Source organism: Cupressus sempervirens, chromosome 5 (genome assembly GCF_028749045.1).
Source record: "Cupressus sempervirens isolate cs-2001-9-10 chromosome 5, ASM2874904v1, whole genome shotgun sequence".
Taxonomy (NCBI): Eukaryota; Viridiplantae; Streptophyta; class Pinopsida; order Cupressales; family Cupressaceae; genus Cupressus; species Cupressus sempervirens.
This window is the reverse complement of record NC_143122.1, coordinates 141,523,029-141,538,150: the sequence shown is the minus strand read 5'-3', so window position 1 is coordinate 141,538,150 and position 15,122 is coordinate 141,523,029. Positions and strand designations below refer to the sequence as shown.

The window sequence follows — 15,122 nt, the reverse complement described above, 5'->3', positions numbered from 1 at the left end:
GTGCTGCTATCTGTGAAAATCCCTTCACAAATCTGCGGTAGAACCCACAAAGCCCGAGAAATCCCTTGAGTTGTGAAGTGTTCCTCGGCGGTGGCCAATCCAGAATGGCCCTGATCTTGTCTGGGTCAACCCGAACACTTCCTGCACTAATAATATGCCCTAGATAGAGCAACTCTGCCATCCCGAACTCGCATTTACTCATCTTGGCATATAATGACTCCCTCTCTAGAATACTGAGCACTGTATCAATATGCTTCAAATGTTCCTCCCAAGTATGGCTGTATATCAGTATATCATCAAAGAATATCAACACAAAATTCCTCAGCTGATCTCTGAACACTCTATTCATACAGGACTGGAAAGTGGCGGGAGCATTAGTCAACCCGAAAGGCATGACTAAGAACTCAAAATGTCCGTAGTGGCATCTAAAAGCTGTCTTCTCCACATCCCCCTCTCTAACCCGTATCTGGTGGTAGCCAGATCTCAAATCAATCTTAGAGAAGTAGCATGCACCGTGCAATTCATCAATAAGCTCATCGATGCGCGGGATAGGGTATCGGTTCTTGATTGTCTTCTTGTTTAGCTCCCTATAATCAATGCACATCCTCATTGTACCATCCTTCTTCTTCACCAATACTACTGAAGAAGCAAAAGGACTCTTGCTTGGCCGTATGTGCCCCATGTCAATCAACTCCTTGATTGCCTTTTCTATTTCATCCTTATATCTCTTGGGGTGGCGGTAAGGTGTGATGATAACTGGCTTAGCCCCTTCCTCTAACTCAATAACATGCTCGATTCCCCTATCTGGGGGTCTTCCTGGAGGTATCTCATCAAACACCTTAGTATGTTTGGTTATTATTTTTTGTACATCAGGTGGATACTCCTGTTTATGCTGCTCTGTCACCTCAGGCATTACTTTGAACTCTGTTGCCCACTGCACCTGATCATGTCTAAAGAAACTCTGCATTCGTTTGAGTGAGACCACTCGAAGTCTCCCATCTGACAAACCTCTGAGCACTATCTTCTTACCATTTGCCTCAAACCTCATTTCCATTTTCTGGAGGTTAAATGTAAACTCTTCCAGAGACTTCATCCAGTTCATTCCAAGCACCATATCCTGATCACCAATGTTGACCACAAAGAAATCTCCTGTCATGTCATAATCTCCCAAACGAAGCTGCAAGTTGGAGATTTTCTTGGTACAGTCAATTTTGAAGCCATCGGCAACCATCACCTTAAATCCCCTATGCTCCTCTGTATGTAGCCCTCTGCGTGTCACAAACTTCTCATCAATGAAGTTATGTGTTGCCCCTGTATCAATGAGTGCCACAAATCTCTGTCCATCCAAAGTTCCCCTAACTCTGAAAGTGACGGCCTCCTGTATACTAGACAACTGAGCTATCGTGCCATCACTACGTGCTTCCTCATGTGAAGAATTATCATCATCTCCATCTGATTCTGATGACTGCTCTGAATCTCCATCCACTGACTCTTCAGCTGAAAAATACTCCATCTGCTTAGCTTTTGCTTTCAATGGACACTTATGTGACAAATCCCAAGGCTCCCTGCAATGAAAACAAAGCTTCTTCTTCCTGAGATCATTAAGTGTTTCATTGTCCAACCTCTTACTTTCCTCCTTAGGTGGCGGAGGCTCTCTATGAAAAGGTTTCCTGTCCTTATCTTTCCTTGAAGGGAAACTCTTTGCCAGGAATTTATTTTTAGAAGCTGAAGAGGAATCCATGTCACGAGCTTTCTTAATGGCTTCCTGCAAAGTGGGAGGGTTGAGAGCTTTAATCCACCCTCTCAACGGATCAGCTAACCCATCCATAAATAGAACCAGTATCCTCCGTTCAGATACATCTGTTACTAACACTGCAAGTTTCTGAAACTCTGAAATGTATGTCTCCAATGATCCCCATTGTTTAAGCTGAGCTAACTCCTTGAAATGGAGTTCTGGATCCTTCCTATCAAAACGTTCAATCAGTCTTTCTGTGAACTCCACATATGAGGTAATGTGTGCATGACCCATAGTGACCATATCATGATGCCACCACTCGTGTGCTAACCCCTCCAGATGAATTGCTGCGTACTTAATAGCTTCTTCCTCAGGCATAGGGTTCAATTGAAAGTATGTGTCAAGCTTTTGAACCCAAGCTCTTGCTGAAGACTTCCCCGAGCCATCATAATATGGTAACTGAAGTTTCCCTACTTTCTTCCGTAGCTCATAGTTCTGGTTCCTGTCATGTCCACGTGGCATATGTTTCATCCGCACATCCATATACTCCCTAAAGGTAATTGCAGCAGTAAAATCTGGACCTCCGGCTTCCCAATCTCTCCTCAACTGGTCCTGTATATCAATGATCTGGGGTTCTGGTACGGGCTGCTCTGGAGCTCTAGGAGGGAATGTGGGAATCATGGGCCTCGAACTCACGGTCCTAGCTTGCTGGGGTGCATGACCGAAATTGTTCCCAACTTGTTCACCTCCATTATGTGTCCCATCCTGATTATTCCCATTCTGATTGTTACCATTCTGATTATTACCTCCACCCATGTTAGCATTCAACCCCATTTGACGAGCCATCATCTGCATCATAAGCTCCAATCTCTGATTCTGTTCCTGTGCCCTTTGTTCTGCTAATCGCTGTCCCTGTGCCAAGGTCTCTAATAATTGTAAAAATCTTTCCTCTCCAGGCTCTGGACCGGCATTCCCGCCTCCACCTAATCTTGTATTCCTGTCATCTCGGTCACCCATATTGCTGTCTTGATCAAAAAATACCTCCGCTGTGTCTGTATGACTGGATTCTATACCCCCCTGTACGGATGAACTAGACTGTTTGCTTTGCAGGTCTGAACTCCTACTTTGTCTTGCTCTGGTATTGCGGAAATTATAAGGCCCCTGTCGCATGCTCAAACATAAATGCTCTGATTTTAGTGTTTTGACAAAAACACTTTCCCCTCTATCCGCCAGTTCCAAATTTCCTATAAGACCTCCACAGGATGGCAGGACTTATAGCTCTGATACCACTGTAACATACCCTACTAATTCTACCTTGAAATTTTTAGTTTTGATTCAACAACATTTTGTCAAACAGTTGGTGTGCAAAGTCTGATTTATAATTTCTGAGTTCTTGTTCAGATGTTATAATACTTCTCTGCCAAACAATGACCATATGATCTGAAGAATAGCAAGGACAAATATCTTGGCACTTGAACACTACTACAAATATGCAATGTAAAGAGTTCTTATGGACTGATCGTAAATGTTCCGTACACTTATTCCTCTATTCAAGATATACAAACTTCATATAGCTGTGTACAAAAGTGACTGAGTTTGTAGTGCAAAGACTGTTACACAGTGACTGAATATGCAAAACTCTTTATAATTATGACACCTATACATTCATTGAACTATTATAATCGGGTGTAGAAGAACCTGGAAATAATATGATCGCTGCTGTTCGAAATTTGAGGATGGATGTCCAGTTTAGCAACCCATCTAATAGCTGCTCGGTTAGGGTATGAAATATGACCTCCAAGTACACAGAATGAGGATTGTTCATGCGCACTATTCACATGCACTGTAGCAGCACTGTTTACCCACAAACCTGCTCCAAATCTCACCTCCAAATCTGTTGTCCATGCTGTTCAATGTCTGCAATGATATGCCTTTGGAAATGGAACAATTTCAATCTTACCTGTAGCTGAAAAATTGAAGCTGAATGCACACAGTATGAAGCTAATAGATCTTAAATCCCTTGACTCTGTCTTCCAAGAGCGAAAGGATTGTCACCAATGGAGGATTTCGTCTCCAAAAGCCAGCAACCAAACCAACCAAACTAAGCTTGAATTCATCAATCTCTTCATATCTCCACACCCCATTCATGGCTGTATATAAAGTCCTCTTAGAGGGTCGACCCCCACTCCACAAGCAATGTGGGATTAAATCTCATATTTGCATTTTAATATATTGTTTCCATTTATCACTTTAAAGTCCCAAGGAGATCATTTGGTGTCCCACTCTTGGGCACACATATAAATACAAAATATAATAAAGTAACCTTATAATATTAATTTAATTGAAGTTACTTTATTAAATAACTTCCGGCATTAAAATTCCATAGCAAATGATCTCGAAACACCACAAATGATAGCTCGTTAGAAAGAGCTAAGAAAAACACATCCAACCCCATCATCAAAATTATCATCCGGCTAGCCTGGCTGACTTACTAAAAATAGTAAGTCACATTGTAAATGCCTCCAAACGAACTTAGTTGGCCCCAGAACAAAATCGACTAGGCCAAAACACCACAAGATCCCGTCCATGTCCTTGTTAGCCCCCGGGACCACATAGAAGTAGGCTAACGACAACATATATCCAAACTGGTTAAACAGGGGACATTACAAGATTTCAACATGGATTAAGGATTTTCCATGTTTTCCTTGGGAGGGTTTCATGTAGAATTTTGGAATTTCCTAATACTTGACAATATTTAGCCAAATTTGAAATCATCCTAGGCTAGGCAGACCTGGCTTGGAAGCAGGAATATTCCATCAAAAGGCTTCATTTAGAAACATCATGCCTTGATGAGAGTTTCTCAATTTTGCCCTGCCTTAAACGAATTCTTCATGTTGGAGCGGAATGAAAGAAATCAAAATCTTGAATAGAAATTCATCCGAAAACACAAAAATTCCAAGAAACGATCATCAATAATCATGGATCCAATCTGAAAATCGCCCAAAATCTCTACCTTACTCTAAAATATGACAAGTACTGCTAACTCTAGCACTATAGTTTCTTGTTTGTGAATGAATACAATACCAACCTCGTGTATTTATAGGAAACGATGATATTAAGAAGGGATCGACTTGCTTTATTTTTGTATTTTGTTTTTTTAGTTCTTTCCTTTATTGAACTTGGTAAACTTGGTTTTTTCCTTTTCATTGAGATTTGGCTTTCCTTTTCGCTTTCTTCTAGAAGCTCTTATATGGTGACCCTTATCTTGCTTTCTTCTAGAATTCTCTTCAAGTCAATTCTTTACTTTTTCTACAAGCTTCCTTAAGTCGATCCACTTGTGCTTTCTTGTAGAACATATCATATGTGAACAAATGAGGAATTTCTCTTTAGGTAACATTTTTTTATAAAGTGTAAGATACTTTAAGTTATATTATATATAAATATTGTCAAGATGTTTGAGAGTGGTTTCTGATTTCTAAAAGTTATAATAAAGATTCTGGATTTTGGAAGATCCTATAAAATTTTAAACTGAAACAAATTTCAGGAATCAGCAGCATCATGGTTCTTTTTTATAGCCTTCTTGACTTTTCCAAGATAAATTTGATATTGAAACAAGGATTTTCCAAGAATGTCCACGATTTTGAATGATTTTCGTCATTTTGAAATCTGGAACATTTCACCACTTTTCATGCCTTATTTCACGAAATTCCAAATAAATTTGATGTTGAAAATAGGAATTTTACACTTGAGTGATTTCACAACTTTGGCCTTCTTGAAATAGAAACTTCTAAAATAGAAATTTTAAAAAAGCAAGATAAACCAACTCTCTAATTTAAGAAAAGAAAGCCTCAAAATGCCAAAAATGGAAACTTTTGAAAAAAGCAAAATGCCGGAAAAAAATCCTTAAAAGTAGGAGTCATTAGAATTGACCACAAGCAATGTCAATCTTGGTTCCTTGGCCCTTTAGAACACCTTTGTGGCATCAAAATACTCATTTGGTCATGCTTTCTCTCTTTTACTTTTGATGATGCTCCTTAACTTGGAATGAATTCTTAAACATCACACTAGCAAGAGACCGGAGTTTGAAACAAAAACATTTAAACAAAACCCTAAAAAGTGAAAGACTAAGGGTCCCCATTTGTAATGGGGCGATGTGGGATAACATCACAATAGGTTCATTTGAAATAGACATCCAAAAAGGATGAAAGAAATAAGTGTTTTCTATGTAATCAGGAAAGGAGGAATCAGAAGTACAGATTTGATTTTAATAAGTGCAGGTCTGATTGTGACAGGTTTGTGTCCTTTTCCAAGGGAAGAAATAATAAAGGGTTGCACTCTTTCGAGGTAGCTAATGGTGAAAGGTTGTCTCTCTTGCCAAAGTGCATTTATGATGAAAAGGTGTGACCTTTCCCTCACATTGAGAGATATAAAGGGAAGAAAGTTCATTTGAGAAAGTGGACGGAGGGGATTAAATAAGAAATGAAATACACAAAAGATTCAAATACCCACATTATGATCTTGGAATATATGCATAATACTGGAATCCAGATTTATATGACTTATATGCATATACATTTGTAATACATGAAAGACCAATATAATTAATGGTCTAGACCTTAGGCTTCTGCTAATGCCTTCCTAAGGATAAAAGATTTATATAGGGAGAGGCTAAATAAGTCCTCACAATGTAGATGAATCCCAAGATGGGATATGGACAGGTTCCTAAAGCCTTGAGGGAGCCTACTTGTAGATTGGTTTCCAAGCACCCTAGCACATTCATTCCACCATCTATTAAAGTTGTAGCATTGGTTAGATAAATTTGATCTGAGTTACATTGTTGTTATTGGTAAATCATCATTTTCTATACATTCATATTCATGTAATAATAATATATATTATCATATATATTATAGTATATAATATATATATATATATATTATATTATATATAATAAATATATATTATACATAATCACATATCAATATATATACATATGTATATATATATATATATACATATATATAATACTAATTATTATTATTATGAATATATATATTAAGTAAATGATGATTAAACCTTGGAGACATGTCTCCTCTCATATTTATATGAGATCAATTTTTGCATTTGGAACATATCAATCACAATAGCCATATTATTACATTTACAGAAAACATCCTCGTTACTCAACATGGTATCAGAGCCAAGTTGCAAATGTAAGAAAGGAGGAGAATTACGAAGCAGACACCAAAAGGATTAGGAGAACCATTCACCATCAAGAGCCATTGAAAAGATTACTCTACGCTAGTGTGCTTACAATTTGCACAAACACACGATGGATATTACTAAGGATCAATCAGTGAACCCATAAAAGTGTCGCACATGTCCATTCAAAACCTAATCACCCAATCCAAGTTCGGAGGAAGACGAACAATTCAAATTACTTCATTCTCATATTGCTTACTCAGAAAATACCAATTAGGAAGGCAGTGATCCGATATCGTGCATACTAATTTTAGAATATAGAGAATGGTGGACAAATTTATAATACTGAATTGTTATTTGATTATCAAGAAGCATAGAGTATACTTACTATTATGCAAACCAAATTTTTATGAGAAAAGAAGGAAGAACCAGTGTTACCAACCTCAGACTCGGCTCGGACTCGATTAGGCCAAAATTGGCCTCGGACTCGGTCTTGGTAGCTGGACTCGGCAAGGACTCAACGAGGACTCAAAAAATTAAAAAACCCATAAAATTCAAAGATTAACAATTTTAAGTTTTTTTCATGCATCATTTAGCCAATTAACATCAAATACACAATAATCATGATCATCAGAGCCGAATCCATCACTCTTGGCCTCAAGGTACTGCACTAGGGCTCCTTGTTGTCTAGCCTCCTCTAATGCCATCCCCACTGTCGAATCCCAAAACCCCAATACTCTTCTTTCTCTATTCTTTGTGTTTGCAAGTGATAGAATGACCTTTTTAGGCCTTACTCATGCTTAACATGCCCAAAAAAAACAAAAGCAAAAACATTAAAAAAAAAAAAATTGTCTTTTCTAGACACAACCCACCAACTGAGTCAGGTTGACAGGACTCAGCAAGTCAGCCGAGTCAAGACTTGGCTGAGTCCGAGTCCAAAGGCAATTTGCCTCGTTTTGCTTGGCTCGCCTCAAGACTCACTGAGTCCTTGCCAGACTCGCTAAGTCCTTGCTAGACTCGCCAAGTCCTGTAATATTGGGAAGAACAAACTAATCATAGGCAAAATATTGTCCTTCATCAAAATGAAAATGGGAAGATCGAACAATACATCCACAACCAACCGTGACCTTGTAGAGGATTAACAATTTTATAGATCTCTACGTTTGAATTGTACACAACTTCACTTCAGCATTTACCAATACAGTCAGTGAAGATAGTAAATGAAACAGCATTTATGTTATTAAGAGATCGATTTATATATCTCAGATAACTAATCCTACATTATAAAACACATGAGCACCTAGTCTTAAACCGATTCCTCCAAAAGCACCATTGACACATATAAAGGGGAAAAGTATATTGGAATGCTTCATATCCTACCGGTAGAACAACTATATTTGTAATCAACGAATGTGAGATTTTTCGACAGCTTGAATAAATAAACCAATGGACTAGGTTTTAGCATATCCATTTTACAACAGTAAGACAATAGAATTCTTCACTGGCATCTTGTCAATGGAGTACCGGCACAAACCTGGGTTTGAGAGCTAGCATATGATAAGAGACTAAACCATTGAATAAAAATACACAAATATTGAAGAGAACGATTTTTTTTTAACTTCTATCTTGTCTAGCACAAACTGACTTCAAGGCATACAAAAAATAATAGTTAATTGTGAAAACAATATCTTCACAAAAATATTATAATAACAATGACGTATCCAGTGATTGTAAATGGGACGATTAAAATGTATGCACAATTTGCAACATATGGAATGCCCAATATTGGTTGACTGCAACACTATACATGTCCAGAAGTTAAACACGTACATGTTGGAGAACAAATCAAATACTTTAGTATCCACTATAAATCACAAGAGTGAATGCTCAGTCTGAAGAGACATTTGTAGAACTAACATTGGCAAAGAAGATGGTATCAGGAGAAGTCAAATCATGTTAAAGTGTATGCCATTGTATCAAGACGTAGACACACAAGAAATACACGACATTGAAAGATTCATTTTTAATCATTGCATCCTACCATTCGCTCAATATAGAAGCACACTCAAATTTGGAATAAAATTTGAGTAAACAAAAAGAAGCCTGATAAAAGACAAGTAAATTAGCGGCACCTAAAATAATTGGCAAAAATAAGGAGTGTCATTTATCAAATTTATTATTGATAACAAGGAAGCCAAAATAGTGCCAAGAGCAATTTGGGAGATACAGATTATGTTCGGTGTTTAAAATATTTATGATCAATATAATACATACGTTAAAATAACAGTGGTGAAATTAATAAAGGAATAAGACCAATGAAAAATATGGTGCAGTTATGATTATGTATAAGTACAATTTTTTTTTTGAAGGGGTGTAAGTTTTTGTTTTGAAAAGTCACATAGATTTATTTTATGATATAAAAGAAGAGTCATTTATTCATGAAGTCAGATTGTGTAGAGAAGCAAAAGAAAAATAGAAGGAATATATATTCAGATATTTCTATCTGATATCTATTTAATCAGAATAATAGTTGGAGTGTGTGGATTAATGCAGAATCAATAGAACAGAGAAGTGTGTTATAAGAAGAATATGTGAGCCAGAATGAAAATATTAAAAAAAAAGTGAAAATAAAGAAATATATTCAGATTTTTTATCTGATATATATTTATATAAATAAAAGTGATGTAAGAGAAATAGGAGATGTGTTAAAAAGAAAAATATATGTAATCAGATTATAAATCTGATTTATATATATATATAAAGTCAAGAATATACATTTTGGAGTTGACTTGAGGTAAAAGAAAGTTAAAGAGAAGAGTATGGGCAGAAATTGAAATTGAAGAATGAAAATTGTACGTTCAAAGTATCCATCATCAGTTGAATAAGCAACATTGACAAAGTGGAAGTAATGCTCTTTTCAAACCTATTCAACTAGACTATTTAATGGTTCAAATCAATAATGAAGCATGTGAGAATTCTACATTGTGGAGGGTGAATAATTCACCAATGTTCCATTCCCACTTGAAGCTTATTTAGAGGGAGATGTTCCATTCTCAAATAATCTAGGAAGACAATTTATGAATCTTCATATACAAATAAGTATTCTTATCTTTTACTTTTATCTACTCTTTGTAGTCTCTCTCTTATTTATAATTCTATGCATACTATAAGGGTTATTTGCCTTGATCTTTTCTTTTGTGTTTGAGGATATTCTTACAGGAAAAGAAGGTTGGTACTACACATATGCTATCAATATTGTGTAGACTCAATCTAATGACAGTAGCTCTAAAGACCCTGATGATCAAGATGGATAAAGTGAGGCTCTTGAAGAAAACATCTTTGATGATTGAGATTATGAGATTCTTCTACATTAAGATAGAGTATGAAACTTCTTCTAAGGCAACGTGGGAGCTTAAAAATTAATACTTAGAGGGAGTCTGGAAATACATGTGTATGACTGCATGATTTTGATGGGCCTACTCTTAAGTGCATCATGAGGAAGTATTGACTTATCACCAGAAAAGTTGGAAGACTGATATCAGATTCAAAGGCAGTTCAAAAGGCACCCTTGGGTGAAGAGAGCTTCTAATGGACTAACTGGAGGACCTGACTTCCCAAGATCATTATTCAAAGGGAGAATTTTTAAGGTGCAATCCTTTGTGAATGATATCTTCCCAGTGAGGAAAAGTTCTAAGTGAAACTCCTTTGTAAAACATTCTTCTCTGTGAAAGAAAATTAAGGTGAAAGCCTTTGCACCACCCTCTGAATGGGTCCATGGTGGTTATTATTTCACATATGATATGTAATGAAAGGTTAGGATCTTTCATTGACATATATAAACAGAAGGTAACCATTGTAAGGTGACGATCCTATAAATGATAGACCTATTATCATGACAGACTTCATTAAGTTGTTGTCCCAAAGTGTTGGAAGTCATGATAACGAACGTATCAACTAGAAGGTGACCACTATAAGGTGACGACCTTATCGATAATTGGCTTATTTCCTAACACCAAAATGTGTTGAAGCAAGCGTTATCATGGTTCTTTGGGCTAGATTTTGCTGAACACCTTGATAACAACTTATCATGGTTCTTCAAGCTGAATTTTGCTAGACGCCTTGATAATCAACTCATCATGGTTCTTTTGGACGGATTTTGTTGGACACCACGAAAATCAATTTGTTATGTTTCTTCGGGCCAGAACTTGCCAGACACCATAACTTAAATCTATCATAGACCACACTTAAGGTGGTATTCAAATCTTGTATTATAATTGCTGAAATTCTCTCCTTGCTAAAGAGGGAGTGTTGAGAAATTTAGCCTCATAGTGAATTGAAGCAAATTCCATATGTAATATATGTTAATATACATGTGTGTGTGTGTGTGTGTGTGTGTTGATGTTGATATCTTTATATATGTTATTCCAGGAATATCATACTGAGACGATATCATATACTTGAGAGCACAAGGTGTTCTACAAATCCTCTCTAGCTAAGAGGGAGTGTTAAAGTTGTAGCTTCAGTAGGATAAATTCGATCTAAATTACATTGTTGTTATTGGTAAATCATCATTTTCTATATATTCGTATTCATGTAATAATAATGTAATATAATATATATATTATATTATATATAATACATATATATATTATACATATACATATATTAATATATATTTATATACATATATATATATATATATATATATATATATATATATATATATATATATATATATATATTATACTAATTATTATTATTATGAAATATATATATGTATATGTATATGTATATATATTAATTAAATAATGATTAAACCTTGGAGACATGTCTCCTCTCATATTTATAAGAGATTCAAATCTGCATTTGGAACATATCAATCACAATGGCCATATTATTACATTTGCAGAAAAGATCCCTGCTACTCAACACCATACTCCACTAGGGTTAGGGAAGTAGTTTATAGTATATATATGTTGAAGTATTTATATCTGTTCATAATAGTGAAACTAGAATTATATCAGTTATATTTTATTTATAATGCATGAGATATTAGTATACTCATAGCATATCCTTAATCAATCGCTAGAGCCCCTTAAGAGGATAGGTTGGTATTGTGTAGAGAGAGAGGCAGAGTAAATCCTCACAAGGTAGGTGAAACCCATGATAAGATATGGATGGGATCCTAAAGCATTGAGGGAGGCTACTTGTAGATTGCTGTCAAGCGCGCTACTACAAATAAAGACCCATCCTCCCTAGGGTTGAGTTTAGGATAGAAGCAAGTAGTTGAGGCTTAAGTATGTTAAATGCCAAATGTATTATGAATCATTCATTGTTTCTTGATTCAATCCAGTTTAAATGCAGGGTAATGTATGCTAATCATTGGAAATCGACAACTTTACTACTAGGGGACATTACAATACATGTGTACCCCATTTTATCACAGACCTGAGATTCTCTCCAATCTCTGACCAAAATTTATCTGAGCCATGCACCAGCTATTTGCACAATTTCCAAGTTTTTAACCCATTAGGCTGAGATTGCAGTAGCATGGTGCAGGGTACTGCTCCTATATCCCTGGGAATGGCTAAACCTTCAAAAATCAAAATAGATTAACAGATAAAGCAGCAACTTTCACCTCAAATGTTAAATGCTTATTCTTGGCTAGGGACCTTGAGACACCGCTAGAAAGGTGAAATGGAAATTTGCAACAGCCACTTAGAGAATGTAGGGAACCTTTTTACCAGATAGTATCCTAAACATGGTGTATTTTTTTGACAAAACCTACAGACTGTGTCTTTTGATATGGAGACCTAAAACAATAGCAGAAATGAAGATATCATCAATAATAATAAAGTATTTTACTTCAAACTTTCAAACTGAATCCAATAGGAAAAGTATGATAATCCCTTTCCCTCAGAACATTGTCTTATGCTTACCTAGCGGTCCTATAGAAGGGAGCTGCCAGAATTTTCTCATAGCTGCTGCTGACATAGTTTTAGACTTTTGAATCTGTTGCTCAAAAAATTGAGAGACTTCTCTAACAAAATAGATTGACTAATATTTATGAATTTTAAGAAAAATGATTACCAATAAATACAACTCCATGGTACAGAAAAGCTCCAACCCCTTTACATGAGTGGCTTAAAATTCTCTCAAAAGCAGAGCCTGATCCAAGTTTCATGGGCAGGACCTGCCTTTTAGGTGAGGAGGCCACCCCATGCAACTCCGCCTTTACCCTCCATAGTAATAACAAGATATAAAACACGAGGCAGTTTATACAATGTTCATCTAATAGTAGTGTTTTCCAATTTTACTTGATTGTAAAGGTCTCCTATTGTTGAGTCCTCTTCACCGGGTCCCCACATTCCCATTGAGAATTGAAGCACAGTAAACAAAAAATCTTCAGATATACCAAGAAAATTTATTGGTTATTAACTTACATCTAAAAAGCTGGGTAAAATCGTTTCGCTAGGAATGTGAAAAAATGTTGTTTGGATATCTAAAACGTGATATATATATCCTAAAAACTGAGTTCCTGCTATTGGCTAGGACCGACAATGGAAATCGGGCCCTGTGTTGCATATTAACGATTCGAGATGTTTGCACCAAAGGAGATTAGTATTAAAAACGCATGTCCATTCATCCACCAACACACGGGGTCATAAAGAGAGACCAATTATTTTAACAAACCTGGAAGAACCCAATTCATCTGCTTCCTTCTGGTTCATCGGCCCGTTGTCAGCTGCAGCCATTGACTTGACTTGCCATTGCAAGAGCTTCCTCCTCTCATTTTCCGTCCTGAGTCCTTTCTTTGCCAAGCCTGCAGCTCTACCGCCCAAAAAAAGCGTGAGCGAATTTCTCTTATTCACCGTTGTTCTGTAAGCTCCACCAGCTTGCAGAAATGTTAACGCAGGGCTCCCTCTTTCGGCCTGCAAACAGCCCATCTTCACAGCCATTCTATGAAAACTATGAATTGGATAGTTTTAAGGATTATTGGAAACCATACTAAATTGTTATACTGAATGAATGGAGCTGAGATGACGAAAAGTTATTAGCACTTTCGAAATTGGGCTCACATATGACCACCGCCCGCAACTTCTTTTACACCATGAATTGATTGGCTTCCTGTGCGGGAATCTTCTAAATGATTCCTTGCGGTGCGTATCCACAACAGACAAGATCTTCCCTCTTCTAATGTTTATTTTATTCCCCTTTTCTTTTTTTCCCCTTGATATTTTATTTTTGAAGCCGGTAGCGGGCACAATGTGATGAATAGATGTTGGTTCCGCTCCAGCTGTATGAGCTGTCGTAAGGTGATTTGTATTTCTCTGCTCTTTATTGTGAATTGTAATTTTAGTATGTTATTTATTAATAGAAAAGGATTCATAAAAAAAAATGTTCGCTTTTGGTTCTTTCAACTGTATTTTATGGGTATTACAGATAAGTACTATAATGATTTTATTAAATTTATTTATTCTTTAAAAATGTTATAGTTATCTTTTCTTCTTAATTTTATGGGTATTACAAATAAGCACTATAATGGTTTTTATTAATTTATTTACTTTTTAAAAATGTTATAATTATCTTTTCTTGTTAAAGGCATGATACTATTGCATTAAAGTGTTTATAGAAGGTATTCATAATCCTGAAGTGACTAGTTTGCAAAGTATTTTTACTGATGATTCAACCAATGATATTCTCCTCCCCTTCTTTGAGGAGAGTGTTATTGCTTGTATTCTTAATAAAATAGATAATATGATTATAGTGATATTCTTCAATGCATGGCTCTAGAAAAAAGTCTAGAAATTGATGGTCTCCCTGTAGAATTCTACAAAGCTCGTTGGCTTCATATTTGAGAGGATTTCTATAGAGTCTACCTTGAGGAAGTTGAAAATGGATCATTAGGAGCAAGGATTAGTCAAGGGTTGATTAAACTTATTCCCAAAGGCAAAGAGGAAGACACGGTGAATGGATGGCATCATGGTACCCTTCTTAATACTTCTTATAGAATAATAGCTAAAGCTCTTGCACGAAGAATTAGATATATATCTCAAAAGATTGTTCAATTGGAGCAAACAAGCTTCTTGGGAGGAAGATTTAACCTTGATGATTTGGTTTTTGCCTAGGAAATAGTTGAATGGACCCAACAAACTACTCATGAGACTCTTATAATTAAGATTGA

At 36.1% G+C, this 15,122-nt stretch overlaps 1 protein-coding gene across 2 annotated transcripts in view; it reads right to left on the bottom strand.

Annotated features, from left to right (window-relative positions):
• The window catches only part of LOC149554893 (protein ORANGE, chloroplastic-like), a 168,977-nt gene extending 154,963 nt beyond the window's left edge, over positions 1–14,014 (bottom strand). For both annotated transcript variants that reach the window (XM_089828910.1, XM_089828911.1), the window contains exon 1: positions 13,631–14,014. In XM_089828910.1, the coding sequence (XP_089685036.1) occupies positions 13,631–13,896 (266 nt within the window). In that variant the 5' untranslated portion in view covers positions 13,897–14,014. The remainder of the gene's footprint in view (positions 1–13,630) is intronic.
• Positions 14,015–15,122: the final 1,108 nt, after the last annotated feature.